The sequence below is a fragment of the Chenopodium quinoa genome, unplaced genomic scaffold (assembly GCF_001683475.1).
Source record: "Chenopodium quinoa cultivar QQ74 unplaced genomic scaffold, ASM168347v1, whole genome shotgun sequence".
In the NCBI taxonomy this organism is placed as follows: Eukaryota; Viridiplantae; Streptophyta; class Magnoliopsida; order Caryophyllales; family Amaranthaceae; genus Chenopodium; species Chenopodium quinoa.
Genome location: NW_018742334.1, coordinates 199,045 through 221,788, shown reverse-complemented (window position 1 = coordinate 221,788; position 22,744 = coordinate 199,045). Strand labels below are relative to the sequence as shown.

Here is a 22,744-nt window from a genome sequence, read left to right as displayed (position 1 = left end):
GTTGAGGAGGTTGATATTGTAATGGAGTTGCTTAGACTAGGTAAAGGGCGGCCGGGCGGGGCTAGAATAGCGTGTGTGTATGATTTGATTGTGGGTTTTTAATATGTTGATTTAATTTGATTCTTAGGTTGCATATATAATTTGAGAGAATAGCCAAGTCACAAGTATTTGCATATTACAATTAGGTTTTACATTTATCTTGATTTATATATGTAAGATCATTAAGTAAAGAAAATGAGTCTAATATCATTATTTTATACTCCGATTTATACTATTTCTATTGTATAATTTTATCAAAAATAATAATAATAAAAAAAAAAACTTATTATCATATTTCATTTCTATCTATTTTATTATGATTTTAACATATATATACTTTATTCTACTTCAATCTATACCACTTTTATTATCTTATTTTTCTTGTCTCATAATAACATTTTTTGCGCTTGTCCTTTCTTACTTTATCCACCTTTTTCTTATATCTGCTCGTGACGAGCTTTATAGTTTTCAATCTTATGCTAATAGAAATATACCAAGGATTCTCAAATTACTGAATTAGATCATTCAACAATATACCACTACACCTTTGGCTTTCCCAATTGATTATCAAGTTACTCAAACTTCATATTAGAAGCAACGGAAAAATCCCCAATAGGAAGTTTGGTTATAAATTTGAATCTATAAAAACATGTTAAGCACACAATATTTAACAATTAATTTTCACAATGAGAACAATGAATGATCACAGACAGGTTAATGAACTGTCTCATGAAAGAATACTACAAAAACTAGAAGGCAGAATTTTGGTTGCCTTCAAACTCTCGCCTGATGAGTTCAAGCATAAGCTCATTCCATGTATCAACAGGACCAGGCATACACCAATGCAAGCAATCTTGTGGAGGTGGACGCCCATTCGGATCCCTCTTTGTGATCTTATTCGGGTCAAGGCTCCGGTATGGACCTGGATGACCATCATGACGATACTTGAAAGCTTCTGTAATATCCATCAACTTCAATTTTGATTCATTAGTCCGTTTCTTAACAGCCTGGTGGAAGCCTGCAGTCTGTTTATCGTGCATGATATTCGTGTACTCGTGCTCCACCACTTGACCGGGAAATAAAGGTCTATCTTTACCTGTACACGATCCACCAGTGTTCCATGCACCATTCTCATAGTGATCAGGCGAATAAGACGTGACTATTGTTAGTCCCGAGTAGTTGGAATGAGTAGCCAGAGCAGTCAAGCTAGTCTCAGTAGATATTTCATATGCTTCAGTGCTGGTTATGTTCATTGCCAGATTTTCTGGTGAGTTCCACAATTGTGTTCCAACAATCTCGTTGTTTAACAAATAGACTGATCGCTTAGGAAACCAGTGGCCGTTGGAAAAGACTACAACATCAGATTTTGGTGTGAGTTCCATGAAGGTTTCATCAGGAACATCGAGGTGGATCTTCGTGATTCCATCTGGAACATAGCTGAAAGGTTCTGTTGTATGATGTACAAGCCATGCAGACCAAAAACGAATTATTGTTACAGAGTTTGATTTAAAAAACCAGCGCTGCATACGACGGTTCCCTCGATTTCGTGGAACTTCAACCTAACAACCATAAAGAATATATTTTGTTCAGTCTTGGCAATACAAGAATGCAAGTGAAACAACTAAGTGTCAAAGAATACTCTGGAATTACCTGCCAAAGTATGCACAAAAGAGACTCCATCTGGTTGCGAGCAACAGAGTCGCCGACAAAAGTTATGGTTTTTCCACTCATCAGCTCCAAAAATTTGGTTGCGTTAAATCTTGGGAGTTCACACTGTGATGGTTTCCATCTCCAGTTCTCGTACTCTTTGTCCGGCCTCCCATTTCCTTGGCAATTTTGATTCTGACTAAGGATAGGACATGTATTGTTTGTGTACAAAGGCCCTTCAGGGTCATAGTACCATTGCCCATCGTACAGGTCACAATCTACAAGTTTGACAATGAAAAAAGGAATTTATATTCATACTAAATTGAAATTTGATCTGATACCATCTTGACTTCTGTATAATACAGCAACTTGCATTCATAAACAACTACAGAAATTATGATCAAGTGAACAGAGAAGTAGGAAAACTACACATAAACAAGCAATCACAATCGCAAACAATTGCAATCAAGAATCACAATTTAGAGACATTCATAAGTTTGTAACCAAACTAACCCGACCCAAACCCATACAAGCCGGTTTAGCAGTTTTGGCCATTATTATCTAGCCAGAAATGTGTTTTATACAAATAGAAATAATCACCTGCTCAGTCTAACCAAATTCTAAAGGGCTTGAGAAGCTGTTTTGGCCTAATGCATAGACCTTCTATTAGCTCGGCCCTGCCCATGATCAACTTGCAGTATACAATACGTGCAAGTTGAAAGCGAGGAAGTTGAAGAAAATCATGTAAGCTGAAAAGTCAACATAGATTGGCTATTGATGCACTCAAACTCCTTTGGAAACCAAATGTAATGTATATGAAATCTGACTGCTTGTGCTGGGATACTCAGTAACATACCTGTCCTCAGGAGCAATTTGATTATATAATGCAATTAAAGATGATCTAAGTAGAAAGCTTATGTTCTTCCAGTCACTCATCGATAAAAACAATTTGTTGGACAATACTTAAAACAAATAACACACAACGTACAAATTCCAAAATAATGCTGTTATTAAGCATCCTTTTCTTTGAACTATTTAAACATGCTTCACAAATAGGTTAGCTGATTTACAGATTAAAAAAAAAAAAATAGTGGCTTGAACCAAATTTAAGGAAAACACAAGCATAAGCAGATAAGGCTCACATCAAGGCAAGTTACAAAGCCTACCTGAACTATCTGAGCCTTCACTGCTTTCAGTTTGATTCCGAACAGGTTCAGTTTCTCCTGTAGACGCATCCACCTCCAATTCCATCTCTACTTCTGACTCATCATCATGGTCAGGTTTGGCTACATGCCCACCTTCCTGGGAAACAACAGAATCTGAATCTTCTGCAAGATTAGCCCCATAAATATAGTTTGTAGGGACCAACCTGTTGGGCCGTGACAATATGAACCAAGAATCCCAGGTTACAAATATTGTAAGTAGCACACCTAAAATTGCAATCGAAGAGGCTACTCTTCGATAGTTAGAGGACCTAGAATAGTCTCTAGAATAAGCCGAAGTCATAGCTACAAACTTGTGTTTTCTGAACTAGACCAACCATTAATACTTCACTTCTTCAACTAATATAACAATAAGCACCCTGCCTTCTTTCTTAGCACATGGAAATTATGCTTCCATTCAATTATGCCAAAATTGCGTCGGCTTGTGCTAATCCGGACAGCTAAATATGGCAACTAGACAAAGAAAAATCGATGCTGATTGATAGCGAATATGTGAACAGCTTGGATTAAATAAATACCAGTAATATGTATCACGCAGCCTAATGACATAAGAAAGACATTAATAATAGAATAACGACATAATAATAATTAAATAAGTTAAAATTATAGTGTAGAACCCAAAACATCTACAAGAAGCTTTCTGGCGTATTCCATCCACAACCAGGTTAAAATAAAACCTGATTCAATGGCAAAAATTTATCTGCTATTTTCCGTTAAATCAGACCCCTCAAACAAGAAACACCTACAGTGTAAATTTCTGCTTCGACAATAAATACTTTACAAGTATTTGTAACAATGATAAGATAGCAAAGTATCAGAGGCTACCTAGCTATTGATAAATATATATCGTCAGTTAGACGGTAGGGTTTTGGTTACCCTCAAACTCTCGTCTTATAACTTCAAGCACAAGCTCATTCCAGGTATCAACTGGGCCTGGCATACACCAATGGAGGCAATCTTGCGGTGGTGGCTTTCCATCTGGGCCTCGCTTTGTGATTTTATTCGGGTCAGGGCTCCTATATGGGCCTGGATGACCATCATGCCGATATGAGAAGGGTTCAGTGATGTCCAACAGCTTCAATTTCGAACGGTTTGTCTGCTTTTTAACAGCCTCATAAAATCCATTCACTTGTTTCTCGTGCATGATATTCGTGAAGTCGTTTTTTCACCAACTGACCCGGCAATATGGGCCTCACTTTTCCTGTACATGATCCACCAGTGTTCCACGCACCGCCCTCGTAATGATCAGGTGAGTAAGCCCGAAGAATGGTCAGTCCAGTAAAATTAGGATGTGTAGCCATGGCAGTCAAGCTTGTCTCAACAGAAATTCCAAATGCGTCAACATTATTAATATTCAGCGGCTGCTGCTTCTTTGGTGGGGACCACAACTGGGTTCCAACCATCTGGTTATTCAACATGTAGACTGATTGCTTTGCAAACCAATGACCAGAAGAAAGTACAACCACATCAAAGTTTGGGATATTTTGCATGAAAACTTCATCTGGGACATCAAGGTGCAGTTTGGCAACTCCTGATGGAAGATCACCAGAAGCTTCAGATGTTTGATGGACAAGCCATGAAGACCAAATGCGAACTATCATAACTGACTTTGATTTGAAAAACCACCGTTGCATATGACGGTTTCCTCGATTCTTTGGAGTTTCAACCTAAAACAACAATGAAATAAAGAGCTAAGCATAACTGAACCACGATACCTAACATATTATGAAATAAAGAGACTCACAGTTTTCAAAATTCTCACTAATAAAGCTGGTTAAAACTAGCAGATCCAACCCAGATTGTTTAATTAGGCTCTTTTCCACTAGACCTGTTCCAATTTTACTGGATTTTGGCAGAGGCCGAACTGGGCAAACTCTGGTTTAGACTGGTTTGAGTGGACCAATTTTTTTCGCAACAGCTAAGCCCATGATCAGCTCTAACCTAGTACAGAAAATCCTAATAAAAAGAATAACTGGTTGATAGGGGAAAAATAAAAAAAAATATAAAAAAACGAAGTATAAGGAAATCTTAGGTGTTACACTTATAAATTCATAAGTTTAAGGGATTCAGTAATGCAATATCTTTTTGACAAACAATATACTACATCCTTACTCTTGCCTATCACCAAACAAATTAAGGGGAACAAAAAAAAGGACAGTAGGAATGTTTAGGGAGGAATAGAAACTACATGAACATATGCTATTTACCTGCCACAATAGGCACATAAGAGATTCCATCTGGTTTCTTGCAACTGAATCGCCAACAAAAGCCAGAGTTTTCCCCTTCATCAACTCTAAAAATTTGGTTGCATTAAATCTTGGAAGCTCACACTGTGCTGGCTTCCATCTCCAGCTCTCATATTCCTTGTCAGGCCTCCCATTACCTTGACAATTTTGCATTTGAGTGATAACAGGGCATGAATTGTTTGTGTAAAGAGGCCCAGCGGAATCATAGAACCATTCACCATGATACAAATCACACTCTGAAGAGAATTTCAAAGAAAATTCAATTAAAAAATCAGAAAGCTGGCCAAAACAGTATTCAAGTGAATTATAATGCTAGCATGTATATAGTATTATTGATAGAATCAGATTACAATGCTTCAAGTCAGAAACTCAAAGCACATGTTGGTAGGTTAAACCAATACTTACAATCTCCATTTGCAAACTAGCCAGTAGCCAACTCCAAAGGGATAGTTTCTAATTTTCTACAGTATATGCTTCAGTGCACATAACTCAACAAAGAACAACAGAATAATTTATTTTTAAATTACAAACTCATTTTGCACGTATCAGGATCCACTGCGTTCCAGATGCTTCCTTCTATACTGACCAATTCAATTTTTTCTAGTTCATTCAATGCATCTGATGATAGAAACTAAAGCATAAACTCTTAATTGACAGGACAAGGACTTCAAGATTCAAAGAATAAATGTACTAAAGATGTAGCACAACAAATTTAGAACGTTGGTGAAAAATAGGGTTATGACTCTTATGAGATGATGTGATGAATATATCACTTTCATTAGTTTCTTTTCATGTATCAACAGCAGATTGAACATCCTATATTTGCCAGTCTCTCAAGCCAATGTTAAAAAGTGTCAAGATTCAAGAAGTAATTAAAAGACCTCACAAAAGCATGAAAATGAATGCATTAATTATAATCATAGAAAGGAATTTAATTCAGAAAAATCAAAAAAAATTAAAAAGGCATCAGCAAGCTAAGTACTACAAGCAGCATGGAAAAACACAGTAGATCCGCAACCAAAGAGCATTAATAGTGAAAGAAAAATTAAACCAACAGTGACTCAGGGCACAAAGGCTAACCTGAATCAACTGATTCTTTGCTATCAGTATTGCCAGGTGAAGTCTCTGATTTAAGCAAATCAGCTGAGGCATCATTGATCAATTCATCTTTCGGCGAATCTCTATCATCCATAGGTAGAGGGTTGTTGGTAGCTTTTTCCCTAGGAATTTCCATAGGTTGAGTGTTATTAGTAGCTTGCTCTACAGGAATTTCAGTAGGTAAAGTGTTATTAGTAGCTTGTTCCCTGGGCATAGTATCATCACCAGAAGGCACCTCTTTCTGGCTACCTTCAGCATTTTGATTTTGACTGCCTTCAACATTTTTATTTTGGATATCTTCAACACGTTGATCTTTGCTGATTTCAGCATTTTGATTTTGATTATCTTCACCAGGTTGATTTTTGCTACCTCCATCATTTTGTTTTTGATTTTGATCTTTTTCAGTTGTACCCTCAGACTTAGCCAAATCTATGTCACTAAAATCTGTCTTGTCCTCACCGCGAACTTGACTCCCATTTAAACCTCCCAATGATACAGACAGACCCAAATCACTCGTCTGATCAACCCCATAAAAATAGCTCCGAACAACAGTCCCAACTGGGAATGACAACAAGATCCAAGAAGCCAATGTAATGAATACAGCCAGTAACCCAACTGAGATTATTATAGACGACAATGCGCGTGGATAATTAGATGCCGAACCATAGTCTTTGTGTGAAGCTAAAGCCATTCCTGCTATCTAGTATCTTCTCTACACTAAATCAACCATTTACAGATTGCACCAAAAATGAAACTTTCAATAATAATTGCAATTGCCAATTTTTGCAATAACACCCTATTAGAGCACAAATATAAAGCTCTAGATAGGGTTTCAATCAACCCACCAAAATCAATATAAATACCCAAATAATAGCAGAACATCACCTTCAACCACTTGTGAAGAACATTAAATCAATATTTTCCTGCAAATTAGACAGCCCAATATTCAATACATGAGCATTTATCCTTAAAATCAACAATTTAACAACAATCATTTCAAAATGAATAGACCCCCATAATTATCCCATCATAATTATTGATAAATTAATCAAATTCACTGTAATTATGGCAAACTTTTTCCAATAACAACCAACTAAAGCATTCAACAAAGCATAATTAATCAATACTCCGTACAAAATTAACACAAATCTAAATATAAGCACAAAAATAAAATCATTTCCTTCATTTAGAAGAAAACCCACGAAAAATAATCAAATATAATAAAATGAAGGAGAGAAACTAACCAGAAAATTGAATAAAAAACCCAGATGCAATGTAAACCGTCAAAACAGAGAGAAGAAGAATGTTGTGCGACAGCGGAAGCAAAGGTCGAAAACAAACAAGAAAACAATAAAGAAATTCAATGCAAACAATAAGAACAACACCAAGAATTTACGTGGTTCACTATCGATGTGATAGCTACGTCCACGGGCACTGAGATCGAATGATTTCACTATAAACTGCAAAGATTACAAAGATGATTCTTGTATTTCTCAAGAACGGCTCTCCCTCTCTCTCTCTTAACCCTTATACTAATATTAGGGAGGTTTTATATTAATCCCTAAAATAAAAGATACTTGGGCAAAAAGATAACATAAAAGATAACTTTAAATCGTAAAATCCGCGTCCCGTATTTTTCCTTCTCCGCCCGGTCAGACCGGGCAAGGTCTGCCCGATCGGGCGCGAGAAGAAAACTCCATACGAATGCTTCAACGTATCCAACCCCCACCGCCCGGTCAGACCGGGCAAGGTCTGCCCGATCGGGCGAAGGCTCGCCCGGTCGGGCGAAGGCTCGCCCGGTCGGGCGAAGGCTCGCCCGGTCGGGCGCGAGAGCAGCTTCTTCAACGAATTTGCCAGGCACCTCTTCTTCTTCCGCCCGGTCAGACCGGGCAATGTCCGCCCGATCGGGCGGACAAAGCTACGAAGTACGAGTCACCTAATATACTTATCAACAATCTCCACCTTGACGAGAACTCGTAGTCAGCAAACGACCCCATCAAGACATAGTGAAAAAACATCTCAAGCCAAACCCGATGCAGGACTCATGCATAAGCCATACATCCCGATAAGTCTTCAACCAAGACCCATCACATACTCGTCTCCAAGTATAACAACTCATAATGCTCCACCTGCATCACAAGCCCCGGGCAAGCTCCACCTTAATGCCAACACACCTACACCAGGAGCTCCCCAACTTCGCCCCTCAGGGCCTACTACATCACGTAGTAATCAATATTTAGCAAGTCTAAGCAATGTTTAAACTTGCTAAACGGAACAGGCTTAGTGAAGAAATCAGCCGGGTTGTCAGCAGTCCCAATCTTCTTCACCTTAATCCTCTTGTCAGTACGCAAGAAATGATACCTGACATCAATGTGCTTCGTCCGATCATGGTGTACTTGATCTTTAGCTAAGCAAATCGCACTTAGACTATCACAATACACTGTAGCAAAATCCTGTGCAATACCCAGTTCACCTACTAGGCCTTTGAGCCAAATAGACTCCTTAGCTGCAGAAGTTAAAGCCATATACTCAGCTTCAGTAGTTGACAACGTAACTGATGACTGCAATGTAGACTTCCAACTAACCACAGAACCACCCAAAGTGAACACATAACCAGTCACAGACCTCCTGGTATCCACATCAGCTGCATAATCAGAATCACTGTACCCAGTGACCAAGCATTCCCTACCATTCCCGTACACAAGACCAATATCAGTTGTCCCTCTCAGGTAGCGAAAAATCCTTTTCACCCCTTGCCAGTGTTCCCTCCCAGGTCGAGCCATAAACCTGCTTACAACACTCACGGCATGCGCAATATCCGGCCTAGTACAGACCATAGCATACATCAAACAACCAACCGCATTTGCATATGGAACTCTAGACATATAAGACAACTCCTCCTCTGATTGAGGTGACATAGACAAAGACAACTTACAACTAACAGTAGTTGGCGTACTTATAGGCTTCGATTTTTCCATCCCAAAACGAGACAAAATCTTTTCAATGTAGCTTTTCTGAGTCAAGAAAAGCTTACCTCTAGCCCGATCCCTGTAGATCTCCATATCCAAAATCTTCCTAGCTGCACCCAAGTCTTTCATGTCAAACTCCGAGTTAAGCATCTCCTTTAATCTAGCAATATCAGATTTATTCTTTGTGGCAACCAACATGTCATCAACATATAACAAAAGATAAATCATGGAACCATTATCCAGCTTACTATGATACACACAGCAATCATATGAATTCCTGTCAAAACCTTGTGAAACCATAAAAGAATCAAACCTTTTGTACCACTGTCGGGGGGATTGCTTAAGTCCATACAATGACTTTAGCAATCTGCAGGCATAGTGTTCCTTTCCAGGAACTTCGAATCCTTCGGGCTGCTTCATCAGAATCTCCTCCTCCAAATCGCCATGAAGGAAAGCCGTTTTAACATCCAACTGCTCCAGCTCAAGATCAAAATGTGCTACAATTGACAATAACACACGGATAGAAGTATGTCGAACCACAGGTGAGAATATCTCAACAAAATCAACCCCTTCTACCTGACTGAACCCCTTAGCAACTAGCCTAGCCTTAAAACGTATTTGCTCAGTTTCCGACAACCCTTCTTTCTTCTTGTAAATCCATTTACAACCCACAAGCTTCCTCCCTTCCGGTACCTTTACCAGTTCCCACACTCTGTTCTTGTAAAGGGACTGCATCTCTTCACCCATTGCGGCAAGCCATTGCGCAGACTCACTACAACTAATTGCTTGTTTATATGTGGCAGGTTCAAATGACTCTACATCATCAGCTACACTCAATGCATAACCTGTCATCGCATCAACACAGCAATTTCTTCCCTCCATCTCTTCAATCAATCTAACAGGCTTCTTGATAACTCGTTTAGGCATCTCAAGAATGGTGTCAGGTTGACTAGATGACCCCTGATTAGATTGCTCCACCTCATCCCCAGAGTTAGAATGAGTAGGAGTAATCTCAGGTTCAGGAGTACCCGGCACTGGAACATCAGCATCATCATCAATATATTGTACCCGAGGTAAATCAGCAATGGTAGACTGATGTACCTCAAGTACCCCATCTGTCTGTAATAAATTGTCTCCTTCCCTTCTCAAATCTGAAATCTCTGCATTTTTAATTGAATACATGGTGTTTTCATCGAAAGTAACATCCCTACTAAGAATGACCCGACCCTCCGAAGGTGAAAAAATTCTAAACCCCTTCACACCATCCCCGTACCCAACAAAACACCCCTTCTTGGCTCGTGGATCCAGCTTACCCTCAATAACATGATAATAAGCAACACAACCAAAAATCTTCAAATTCGAAAAATTAGGCAACTTACCACTCCAGATCTCAAACGGAATCTTGGAATCAATTCCAGAATGAGGACCCCTATTAATGACATAACAAGCTGTTAACACAGCTTCACTCCAGTACCTCCTCCCAAGCCCTGCATTGGAGAGCATGCATCGGACTCTCTCTAGCAGTGTCTGATTAACCCGTTCTGCTACACCGTTCTGCTGTGGTGTCTTCCTGACAGTATGATGCCGACCTATACCCTCATCTGCACAGAACTGATTAAACTCGTCTTTGCAAAACTCTAGCCCATTGTCCGTTCGTAGCTTCTTGATCTTCCTTCCTTGTCGATTTTCCACCAAAGCTTTCCATTGCTTGAAAACTTTGAAGGCCTCATCCTTTGACTTAAGCAACCTAAGCCATGTGTATCGGGACTTGTCATCAACAAATGACACAAAATAGTGGTAACCTCCCATACCTTCAACTCTAGATGGACCCCAGCAATCTGAATGGATGTAATCGAGCACTGCATCAGTAATGTGAGCACCCTTGCTGAACTTTGACCTGTGTTTCTTACCAAACACACAATGCTCACAAAATTCAAGGTTGGCAACCTTGACCCCGGATAGAAGACCCCTCTTGGACAATAGCTGCATCCCCTTCTCCCCCATATGACCAAGCCTCATGTGCCAAATCTTAGTCATCTCCTGGTGAGATACAGATGCGCAAACCGCAGAACTAGGCAGTGTAACACCCTCAAAAACATAGAGGGTGTTCCTTTTGATACCCTTAAGTACCAACTCAGAACCTCTGAAAATACACAACTCCCCATCTGAAAACACACCATTGTACCCCAATTCATCCAGGGTACCCAATGAAATCAGATTCTTTCCTAAAGCAGGAACATGCCGTACATTAGTCAAAGTTAACCTCCGCCCATCAACAGTCCTCAACCTCATGGAACCAATACCTGTGACCTTACATGGAGCATTGTTACCGACTATAACCATACCCCCATTGCGAGGTTCATATGTATCAAACCAATCTCGACGTGGACACATATGGAACGAACACCCCGAATCTAGAACCCAGTTATCAGATAAATCATCAGACCTAGCAGAACTGACTAATGCTAAATCTTCCTCTGAATTATAGCTCTCATTCGGTTTCTCTTCAACTACAGCAGCCTGGGACTTGTTTTTCCTCACCGGACAATTATTCCTAAAGTGACCCGGTTCTTTACAGTAATAACATGTTTTAGTAGTAGTTTTACTAGATCCATCCTTGCCGTTTCCAGCACCCGACCCAGCATTGTTCCCCTTGTTAAACCCCTTATTCTTTTTAGACTTTCCGGACTTAACAAATAACCCACTACCATTATCCCCATTATCACTCGTAGCTTTCATTCTGAGTTCCCTAGTATGAAGTGCTGCCTTCACTTCTTCTAAGGTTATAGAATCCTTACCAACAACAAAAGACTCTACAAAATTCTCAAAGCTAGACGGTAGAGATACAAGTAAAATCAACGCAGCATCCTCATCATCAATTTTAACATCTAAATTACGTAAATCAAGCAAAATAGAGTTAAGTTTTTCTAGATGTTCCCGTAAGGAAGTACCTGACTGCATCCGGAGGCTAAACAACCGCTGTTTCAGTAATAATTTGTTGGTCAACGACTTAGTCATATACAATGACTCCAGCTTCAGCCACAATCCAGCCGCCGTTTCCTGATCAGCAACCTCCGTGATGATTTGATCATCAAGACTAAGTAATATGGTAGAGTGTGCCTTCTCTTCCATAACTTCTAACTGCGAGTCAGTCGGTCCGTCTCCTGACTCCGAAGTAGTACTCTTTGGAGCCAACGGACGCCATATCTGCTGTTGTTTTAACAGAGCCTTCATCTTAATTTGCCATAGCCCGAAACTATTTTTCCCGGTAAACTTCTCAATTCTTATTGTTGAATCTCCTGCCATTGTTATCTTCAAGAAACTCTCCAAGGATTGAACCTGAGCTCTTGATACCAATTGTTGTGCGACAGCGGAAGCAAAGGTCGAAAACAAACAAGAAAACAATAAAGAAATTCAATGCAAACAATAAGAACAACACCAAGAATTTACGTGGTTCACTATCGATGTGATAGCTACGTCCACGGGCACCGAGATCGAATGATTTCACTATAAACTGCAAAGATTACAAAGATGATTCTTGTATTTCTCAAGAACGGCTCTCCCTCTCTCTCTCTTAACCCTTATACTAATATTAGGGAGGTTTTATATTAATCCCTAAAATAAAAGATACTTGGGCAAAAAGATAACATAAAAGATAACTTTAAATCGTAAAATCCGCGTCCCGTATTTTTCCTTCTCCGCCCGGTCAGACCGGGCAAGGTCTGCCCGATCGGGCGCGAGAAGAAAACTCCATACGAATGCTTCAACGTATCCAACCCCCACCGCCCGGTCAGACCGGGCAAGGTCTGCCCGATCGGGCGAAGGCTCGCCCGGTCGGGCGAAGGCTCGCCCGGTCGGGCGCGAGAGCAGCTTCTTCAACGAATTTGCCAGGCACCTCTTCTTCTTCCGCCCGGTCAGACCGGGCAATGTCCGCCCGATCGGGCGGACAAAGCTACGAAGTACGAGTCACCTAATATACTTATCAACAAAGAAGAAGGCCAGAAATAAAATTCGTAGTAGAAAATTAGGAGTAGTGTGTATGTAATGGTGGTACCGTGGTAGTGGCAGGTACAAGATCTAAGATCAACTAGAGATTTGTTTAGTTGAAATTTTTGGTACGACTATTATTTTAAATATTACTCGTATTTTTTTATTGATTAAAGGCTTAAAGGGATTTCTATTGCTGGGTTTTTGCACAAATGATCGAGGGAGAGAAAAGGTTGGAGGAATTGAAAATCCTACGGAGTAGTTCTAAAATTCCAGACAAAGGTAGTGAGTTTCCGAGCCGGTATTTTATTTTCGGGTTTCGATATTTAATTTGCAAGTTTCTCGCCCTTCTGGTTCTTTTTTACTTGAATCGGTTCTATTTATTACAATTATAAATATAAAACTTTAAACATTAATAATTTTAATTTTCTAAATGTAAAAATTATATAATACCTCATTTTCATATTATTTGCAATGATTAGACATTTATTATACTTTACTTTATGTCAAATCGTTGCAAATAATATGAAACATAGGTAGTATTATGATACTCCGTAATACTTACGACCTGTTCACATTTACTTAATTTCAGTTCATTTCAGCTCCAATTAGTTCAGTTTGGTACAACTCCAATTTCCCTCTCTCATAAAATATTCATTTAGCTTAGTTCAGTTGAGTTCAGCTCCAATCAGTTCATCATTTCAGTTCAGTAAATATGAACAGACCCTTATTTTAAAGATGAATTCAAAAAGATCACACATTGATATATTTTTCCTTGCATATTGCTCATAAAAAACGGTTAAATGAGGGGTATTGAACAGTGTAAAAGTCAAAGCATGTCTAGTAAAAAAGAACAGAGGAAGTAGTTCACACTTCATAGTTCATATAGACGATAAAATGAATTTATGCTGTTGTATATGTATGTATACAATCAATTGAATGTTTATACAAACTATACCATGTGTTTTCCTATTAATGGTAAAATATACTCCGTACCTCATATAGTCAATGGAACGAATTTATGCTGTTGTATATGTATGTAGACATTCAATTGAATGTTTATCAAAGAGATAAACAATTTTCAATTCAAATTTCAATTAAGTTAATAGTCAATTGTGCATTTAAAAAATTTATACACCTTTCTCCTCGGAAAAAAATGTTTTATACACCGTACGTGATAATTTAAGGTATTACAAACGCAAGGTATAAAATTCAGCATATTTTTTGTTCGGATGTGGAGAATTATTTCAATTTTTCAAGCATAACAGATATACTTATGATTCGTACATTACATTGTACAAAGTACATATATATACTTTTAGATTTGTTTCTTTTATAGGATGTTTACTGAACGTTAGTTAGGATCGATGGAATCTCATAAAACTTGTATGAATTCTCTAATATCACATGGTTGAGCTTAGTGAAGATTTAACGTGGCTAATTAGATCATGGCTCATCGTTCGTCAATCCGAAAACGGTAAGATTCATGTTATTAATATGAATTCGTTCAGTTTGATCCTAAAGTACAACTATACAAATACTCCGTATTATGTCATTTATGTATGTAACTAATTTAGTAATTATGGACTATGAATACAGTAGTCTGTAATCTGTATGTACTGAAATAGTGAAATGGGTGCTTTTGCGTGCACCGTTAAGAAACCACTAATTATGTTAGTAATCAAATGCAATAATAATGCGAAAAACAAAGGAATTGAAGGTCCCACTCCACGTTCAAACACGATGGATTGAGTACTGATTTATGGGTTCACCGAATTAGGCATACCGTTGTTGATAATTGGATTAAGTCATATACGTTCCATATTTCACATTTATGCTTGAAAAATCATCCAAAATAAATGACCATGAATATCGAATTCTAACTAATATGAGTACAAAATATGGAGTACTTCGTATTTTAGAAATACAATTTTGCGGGATTATTATTTTTGAATATCAATTCTTTTATAACTTTTTGTGAGTTGTGAGCAATAGCTCAGTTAGTTAGAGCTTCTCTCTATTCAAATATTGTGATTGATAATCATTATCCGCTCTTGTGACTTTCTAAACACAGGAAAAAAATTAGCTAGATGATATCTATATGTAATATTTTATACTTTTTTTTTCCTCATTCCTATACTAGGGCCCTGTTCTTTAGAGCTGCTTTGCTCTGCTCTGCTCTGCCTTGCTCTGCTCTGCTCTGCTGAAATCTGCTCTGCTCTGCTGAAATCTGCTCTGCTCTGGGTTAATATCAATTAATAATATCAACAAACCAATAATTAATAATACTTAATAATTAAAGTACATAATAATTAAAGTACATTTTTTAAAATTATAACAATTAAAAATTCACAATACAGATTTTTTATTATTTATTAATAATAATGTCTAACAATTTCTAAATACATATTGATCTTTATAATAACACATAATACATGTTTTTTTGGGAACAATAATACTACATTATTATAATAATGGTGAAAAATAATGATATAAAAAGGAAGATATTTTACTAATTTGTTACCTTTTTTTATTTAAAGAAAATAAAAAAGTAAATTATAACAATTAAAAATTCACAGTTTGGGTGATCCAAAATTTAATTTCCCTCATCCACCTCCGGGTAAACTCTGATTCTTCAATTACGTATTAAATATATATTTTCATTTATTATGTGTAAAGTACTCTTAAATATATATATTTCAGGAAAATTTTATTTGGTAGACTCGGCATATCCAAATACTCTTGGATATATGACGCCATACTTCGGGGGAGTAAGAATACATATGCCTGATTTTAGAATACTGCCACCTAGAGGATTAAAAGAACATTTTAATAAGCTTCATTCATCGCTAAGAATGAAGGTGGAATGTTCATTTGGACGGTTAAAAAAAATGTGGAGGATACTACATAACATGCCACAAGTGTCACAAAAGAGTCAAATGTCAATCATTATAGCCACTTGCACACTACATAATTTTATTCGGATGCATAAGCTTGGCATATCAATCATTCAACATGACGCAAGTATAGGAGTAGCAGATTCAACTATGTATGCACAATGGCGCAAAGTTAGTATGGCCAAAGTGCGACATCGTATAGCACGCCGAATTTGGAGGGCTAATCGCTCGGAAAGCGACAATGAAGGTGATGACAATGAATATCAAGATGGCAGTGAAGATGATGAAAATGAAGATCAAGATGACAATGAAGATGATGAAAATGAAGATCATATGGAAGTAGATGGTTAATTCACCACGATGTTTTAATAATTTGAATATGTAATAATTTGAATATTTTAAACCATTATCGTCTTTTATCTATTTAGTATAAACATATGTTAACGTGATACACATCTATTTATGTTTTCATTCACCCATCAATTATAATAGTGGTAGTAGTAAAAATAATAGTAGTAGTAGTAGTAGTAGTAGTAGTAGTAGTAGTAGTAGTAGTAGTAATAATAATAATAATAATAATAATAATAATAATAATAATAATAATAATAATAATAATTAAAAAATAATTCTAATACTACTAATAATAATGGTAGTACAATGCGATAATGATAGTAATAGTAGTTAAATTAAATAGTAACAACATTAATAATAATAATAATAGTAATAATAATAAAATTAAAAAAATAATAATAAAATAAAATTAAAAAAATTAATAATAATAATAATAACAATAATAATAATAATAATAATAATAATAATAATAATAAAATTAATAATAATAGTTGTATTAATATTAATAAAAATAATGCTAAAATCTGCTCTGCTCTGCTGAAATCTGCTCTGCTGAAATCTGCTCTGCTCTGCTCTGCTTTGCTCTGCTGAAATCTGCTCTGCTCTGCTTGCCCCTGCTCTGCCCTGCTCTGCTCTACTCTGCTCTGCCCAGAAGCTCAAAAGAACAGGGCCTAGATAATTTATGGAAAACTATACATTAAGACTAATCCAAAGAGGCAACAAATTAACAATATTCATATATTGCATAATAACAATTTATTTTCCATTACTTAGAGATAATTATTGATCGATTAGTGGAGCCTTATTTGATTCATCTTTTCAAGTACTTGTAAGATATCAAATAAACTTGTATAGAGTTTAATTTTATACTAACATGTTATTATAATATTAGAGATATTAACGATTTTAAATATGCATTAATAAAAGTGTCAAAAGAGAAATAAGAATAACTTATAGGATCGAAGGGAGTATTATCTTTCTTTACAAGGGATATACGAAGAGAATAATTTATTTGGGCCGCTTTCAACCTCTGTTTTAAAGTCGCAATTTGTGCTTATAGTTATCATGATCAAGCCTTCAATTATTTAATTAATTCAAGCCAAATTTGACTAGTATAGCTAGCAAACTAGAAGAGAAGACCAGAAATCAATAAAATAGAAGTAAACTTCCATTATCTATTATCTATCTAAATGAATTTTTTTTTTTTTTTTTTTTTTTTTTGGTGAAAACTAAATGAGAGTATCTAAGTAGCAAAGTAAACATTCTAGAAAGTATCATTATTGTAAAGACATTATTGAAAAAATTATTAATTTGAAATCATTTTCTAGCCTCTTGATTTTACTTAAATAAGTACTGAATATATATATTTTTTATTTAACTCTCAAATTCTAGACAAACTATTTGAACTAATATTAAAGTAAAAATACATAGTACACCAGGCCATATGATTATATGAATAACGAGAATATAATACGGAGTATTTCATTTCACCCTACCAAGTGATCAATATATTAGGCAATAAAATTCAAAAATTGGCTAATTATTCTAAGATGTAACAAAATAAAATAACTATATACTTGTATGAAATAAATATGGAACGAGATAAGACAACCAAAACATAAATATTAGAGAGCTACTACCTAACTCTTAACTCTACTAAAATACAAGAGACTCCGCTTATTTTATGTTCGTTTTTTCAGGAAGAGGTGAAGAAATTCAAAGCTTGGATCATCAGCAAGAGAAGACCAATAAAATAAATAACAAAATGTTGCTTTCTCACCTCTAACTACCCTCAACTCTAACTCAATAAATACCAAAGAAAATCCACATTCTTTTATCATCCAAAACCTTAAGCTCTAATATCATTTTCTCTTAAGTCATCCTTTAATTACTTATAATCTTGATATAATAATATCATCATCACAAAAGCTAGTAATGGGTGTCTCTACCTACACCGTTGTCGACGAAGCCAGCTCGGTCGCCCCAGCTCGGTTGTTCAAGGCTTTGTGCCTTGACAACCACAATGTTTTCCCCACGGTTACACCCCAAGTCATCAAAAGTATTGATTTTGTAGAGGGTGACTCTACTGTTGTTGGATGTGTCAAGCAATTTAACTTTGCCGAAGGTTTGTTAGTGTTTAAGTTTCTTATCATTTCAAATTTTCAATCTACTCTAATAATCATCATTTTTGGTTATTTTAAGACGGAATTTTAGTACGAATAATCTATTATATATGTTGGTATAATCATAAGGGTTTTCAAGGCTACATAATGAAAATAATATAGGAAGTAATATAATGAAAAATGAATAACGCATAATATTGGTATACGGTCCAATGAATGAAATTAAAGTATATTGAGATGCAGATAAAGTATTGCATGCAATCGATAATTTACGTACGTAAGCTTTGCCTCAATCACTAATTAACTAGCCAAACTAGGCCAATTTAGAGATACTAGGTAATGAAGTAGTCAGATTTTTGCAAGTCAAATTTTTTTTGGAAAAAATTGGCTTTTGACTTTTTATCATCCAAAGAACCACTCTAATCCTGCTTTTAATTTATTGTGTTCTAATTTGTTCCTGATGATTGATATATACTTCGTAATAATTAATTATTTTTAGACTTGAAATTTTGATTTATTTATTTGTTATTTGATCAATAATTATATTATAATTAAGAATGTATAATTATTATAATATGTAATTGATTTACCAATAAACATATTATTATAAACAACTAATGATACTACTAAATCAAATAAGTGACAACCAACCATCAGACGACATGGTCAAAGTAATCAATTTAATCAATGTTCACTATACTGTAACATTAATAATTATGTATACACTATACTGTAGTAAACTTCAGTGCATACATATGATACTATATATATCCTAAGCTAATAATTATACATGTGATTGATAAATTGTGCAGGGGTTCCCTACAAATACTTGAAAAGCAAGGTGAACGAGCTTGATGTGGAAAATTACTACGTCAAGTACACGACTTTCGAGGGCGATGTTCTTGGGGATGTATTAGATTGTGTTGTTTACGAAGCCAAAATCGAACCAAATGGTTCAGGAAGTCACTACAAATTGACTGCTCATTTTCACGCAAAAGGAGATGCTGTTCTTAGCAAGGATGATGCTGAAACTGGTCTTCAAAGCATGCAAATGTCCTACAAAGCCATCGAAGAGTATCTTTGCAACAACCCTCAAGCTTGTACTTAAACATACATATTACTCGACCAATTTCTAACTATTTCCTCTTTGAATAATGTGTGAGACGAATGATATTTGTATTTGCATTGTAATTTTATCTTTTGTTGTGCTTAATATAATAAAGGTGTGTACCAATGGTTTGTTGACTTTGAAATGATGTAATAAAAACACAATTGTTTGAGTTAAAGATTGTTGATTGCTCCAATCCGTTTGATATCTTATCTATTTAACCTAAGAAGTATTATAAAATTAAGGTTAAAGCTAGTATATGAATAAAATTAAGGTTAAAGCTAGTATATGAATAAAATAAAGATCGAACAGCTGCATAATATTATTAGCTAAGATGACTACTAATATAATCTATATGTATCAAAACAATCTTTGACTATTAGTCTAATAAGTGATGGAGTATAGTATTGTTATAATCAAATTTGGCTTGAATTTTATGCGAAGTATAGTATTCAAATTACTATTCCGAGTTGATTGAAACAATTGACCTCAAAGTCAACGAAAGACCGTTTGAAGTATATTTATTACATTTATGATGATATGTAGACAAAATTGCAAATGTCATTTTACACCCATTCATATATGTGGGTGTTGATCGTGTGATCACTTCATATGTACTCCAAGGAACTAATTGTCTAATGAATGTTATGACGAATTGACGATCATCTAATGAGATAATCTTGACCAATAAGGGTTTATTGCGGTTGGAAAAAATAAGGTTACTTTAGCAAGTGTACTTATTCTTTTAATAGTCAAAAATCAAAGAAAGAAAACAAGCTAAGACAACTATGTTTAGTTCACCTTATTTTTAACATAGTTACTTTGTATTTTATATCAAATTAGAAAAAATAAGTTCAAATTATATCAAATTAGAAAAAGAAAATGTTTGTCCCATGTTGAATCTTGAAAGATTTATGTGAAAATTGAAACGTAACAATATAATACGAGTAATTTTTATACTTAAATATAATTATGTGAAATATTTCATGTATGCAGTCTTAAGTCTTAACCACTAGGACAAGTTTAGATAGTGAACCGGATCCTAATCAACCAATTTATAATCGGTTAAATTTGGGTGATATTCAGGACTTGGGGTCAATTCCCTTCTTTGAAAGCCCATTATATACACCCGGATGGGTGGGTGTATCATACACCCGGAGTCATTTGCTCATTCAATCAACAAATTTAACAAATTCTACCCTTCTTTCAACATGACTACATAGGGATAAATTTAGATCGGATTAGATGAGCAAGAGTAGCGTAAATCGGAATGGTAAAACTTTAGGCTCCGTTTGGTAGGGTGTAAAAATTTTTACTAAAAAGTGTGTTCCCATTTTACATTGATTGGTTTAGTGTAAAACATTAAAATGTAAAATTTGGGGGTGGAAAATCATTTTCCACCCTATTGAAAACATTTTCCCCCCAATTTAAAAGAAAAACGTTTTCCATCACAAATGGAGAGAAAACATTTTCCCTCACAAAGTCACAGTTAAAGTAATTGATTTTCACTTCAACTAAACTATGAAAAGTGCTTAAAAATAAAAAAAACCATTTTACTTGCAAACTAAACAACTAAAAACTTTCATAAAAATGGATTTTTCAAATAAAAGGTTTTCTATGATAAATTATTTATTTTTCATGTTAAAATATTTTACGCCCTAACAAACGAGGCCTAAAAGTAAATATCGGAACAAAGATGGTAAATAAATAAAGAACAAAACCTTTTGTGTGCCCCGGGTGTACAGTAATTTATTGTATATCAGCAATTCTCACACGTGTGTCACTAATAAATTCATTATCCCCAATACTCTGTATTATTCTCTCTCCTCTCTCTCTTCCAACAAACTACCAAATTTACGACCACATTCAACCTCAAATTACAATAAGGTTGTTGTTAGGATGATCTCTCATAGAGTTTCGCTTCCTTTGATCTATATTTCTCAGTCTGCAATTGATTTTTCGTTTTATCAAATTTCGAACCCTAACATTCTTAAATTTTTTTTTTTTGGTGCTACATTCTTAAATTGTGATATTTCGCTCTCAAATTTTTCTGATTTAGGTTTCTAATTGATATTCCGATCAAATTTCCGAGCCTTCATAACTTTGGATTTAGAGAACGAGTGAAGTATCAGTCGAAAAATCAGGTATTTTTTTCCATTTTTAAATCAAATTTTCATTTTTATGTATAAAAATTACCCTTTTTACCCACAAAAGTTACCTTTTTTATCTATAAAAGTTACCCTTTTTACCCACAAAAGTTACCCTTTTATCTATAAAAGTTACCCTTTTTACCCACAAAAGTTACCCTTTTCGTGCATAAAAGTTACCTTTTTACCCACAAAAGTTACCCTTTTTATCTATAAAAGTTACCCTTTTTACCCACAAAAGTTACCCTTTTTATGTATAAAAGTTACCCTTTTTATCTATAAAAGTTACCCTTTTTACCCACAAAAGTTACCCTTTTCGTGCATAAAAGTTACCTTTTCTACCCACAAAAGGTACCCTTTTTATACATAAAAGTTACCCTTTTACCCATGGAAGGTACCCTTTTCATGCATAAAAGTTACCCTTTTTTTCTTCTTCTGCTTCCTTTGCAACGTTTCTTCTTTCCTCATCATCTTTCTTTTTCTTTGCAATTGCAGCCTTTTTTCAATTGCATTAACATAATCAACATTTTGAAAAAATCATGAAAAAATTAATAAAACACACCTTCATCTTCTGACGACTTCTTTGTACTCTTCTTCTTCACCATTGTAGAATCAAATAAAAAACAAAGAACAAAAACAAAATAAAAAAACCTAAAAATCGAAGAATCAAAACAACTAAAACAAACAAAAATCTCATAAAATTAAGTAAACAAACTTATATTTGCAAATAACAACTTCATAAGTGAAAGAGAAGAGAGATAATCGTTGTTGAAGAAACATAAATCAGGTTGAATAGAGATAGAATTGCCAATTGAGGAAGAAAGAAGAGAGAGAAAGAACTTTCTGAATGAATGAGAAAGAGAGAGAAAATATTGGTTTTTATTTGTAGGCAATGAAGCTTGGCATGTG

At 35.4% G+C, this 22,744-nt stretch overlaps 3 protein-coding genes across 3 annotated transcripts; 1 reads left to right on the top strand and 2 right to left on the bottom strand.

Moving 5' to 3' along the window:
* Positions 1-654: 654 nt before the first annotated feature.
* On the bottom strand, positions 655-3,389 carry LOC110692559 (protein YLS7-like). The gene is made up of 3 exons (XM_021869597.1): positions 2,853-3,389; positions 1,690-1,964; positions 655-1,598 (listed from the first exon to the last, which is right to left on the bottom strand). Exons 1-3 carry the CDS (start codon positions 3,190-3,192, stop codon positions 789-791), a joined length of 1,425 nt encoding a protein of 474 aa, XP_021725289.1. The 5' UTR covers positions 3,193-3,389; the 3' UTR covers positions 655-788.
* A 108-nt stretch (positions 3,390-3,497) lies between these two features.
* Positions 3,498-7,581, bottom strand: LOC110692549 (protein YLS7-like). Its single transcript, XM_021869589.1, is given in 5 exon segments — positions 3,498-4,074; positions 4,076-4,576; positions 5,117-5,391; positions 6,236-7,176; positions 7,498-7,581. Coding segments are annotated over 4 exon segments (1,797 nt in total). The 5' UTR covers positions 6,945-7,176; positions 7,498-7,581; the 3' UTR covers positions 3,498-3,762.
* Positions 7,582-18,286: 10,705 nt separating this feature from the next.
* Positions 18,287-19,884, top strand: LOC110692544 (pathogenesis-related protein STH-21-like). The gene is made up of 2 exons (XM_021869582.1): positions 18,287-18,582; positions 19,393-19,884. The coding sequence occupies exons 1-2, from the start codon at positions 18,393-18,395 to the stop codon at positions 19,686-19,688; spliced, it is 486 nt and encodes a 161-aa protein (XP_021725274.1). The 5' UTR covers positions 18,287-18,392; the 3' UTR covers positions 19,689-19,884.
* Positions 19,885-22,744: the final 2,860 nt, after the last annotated feature.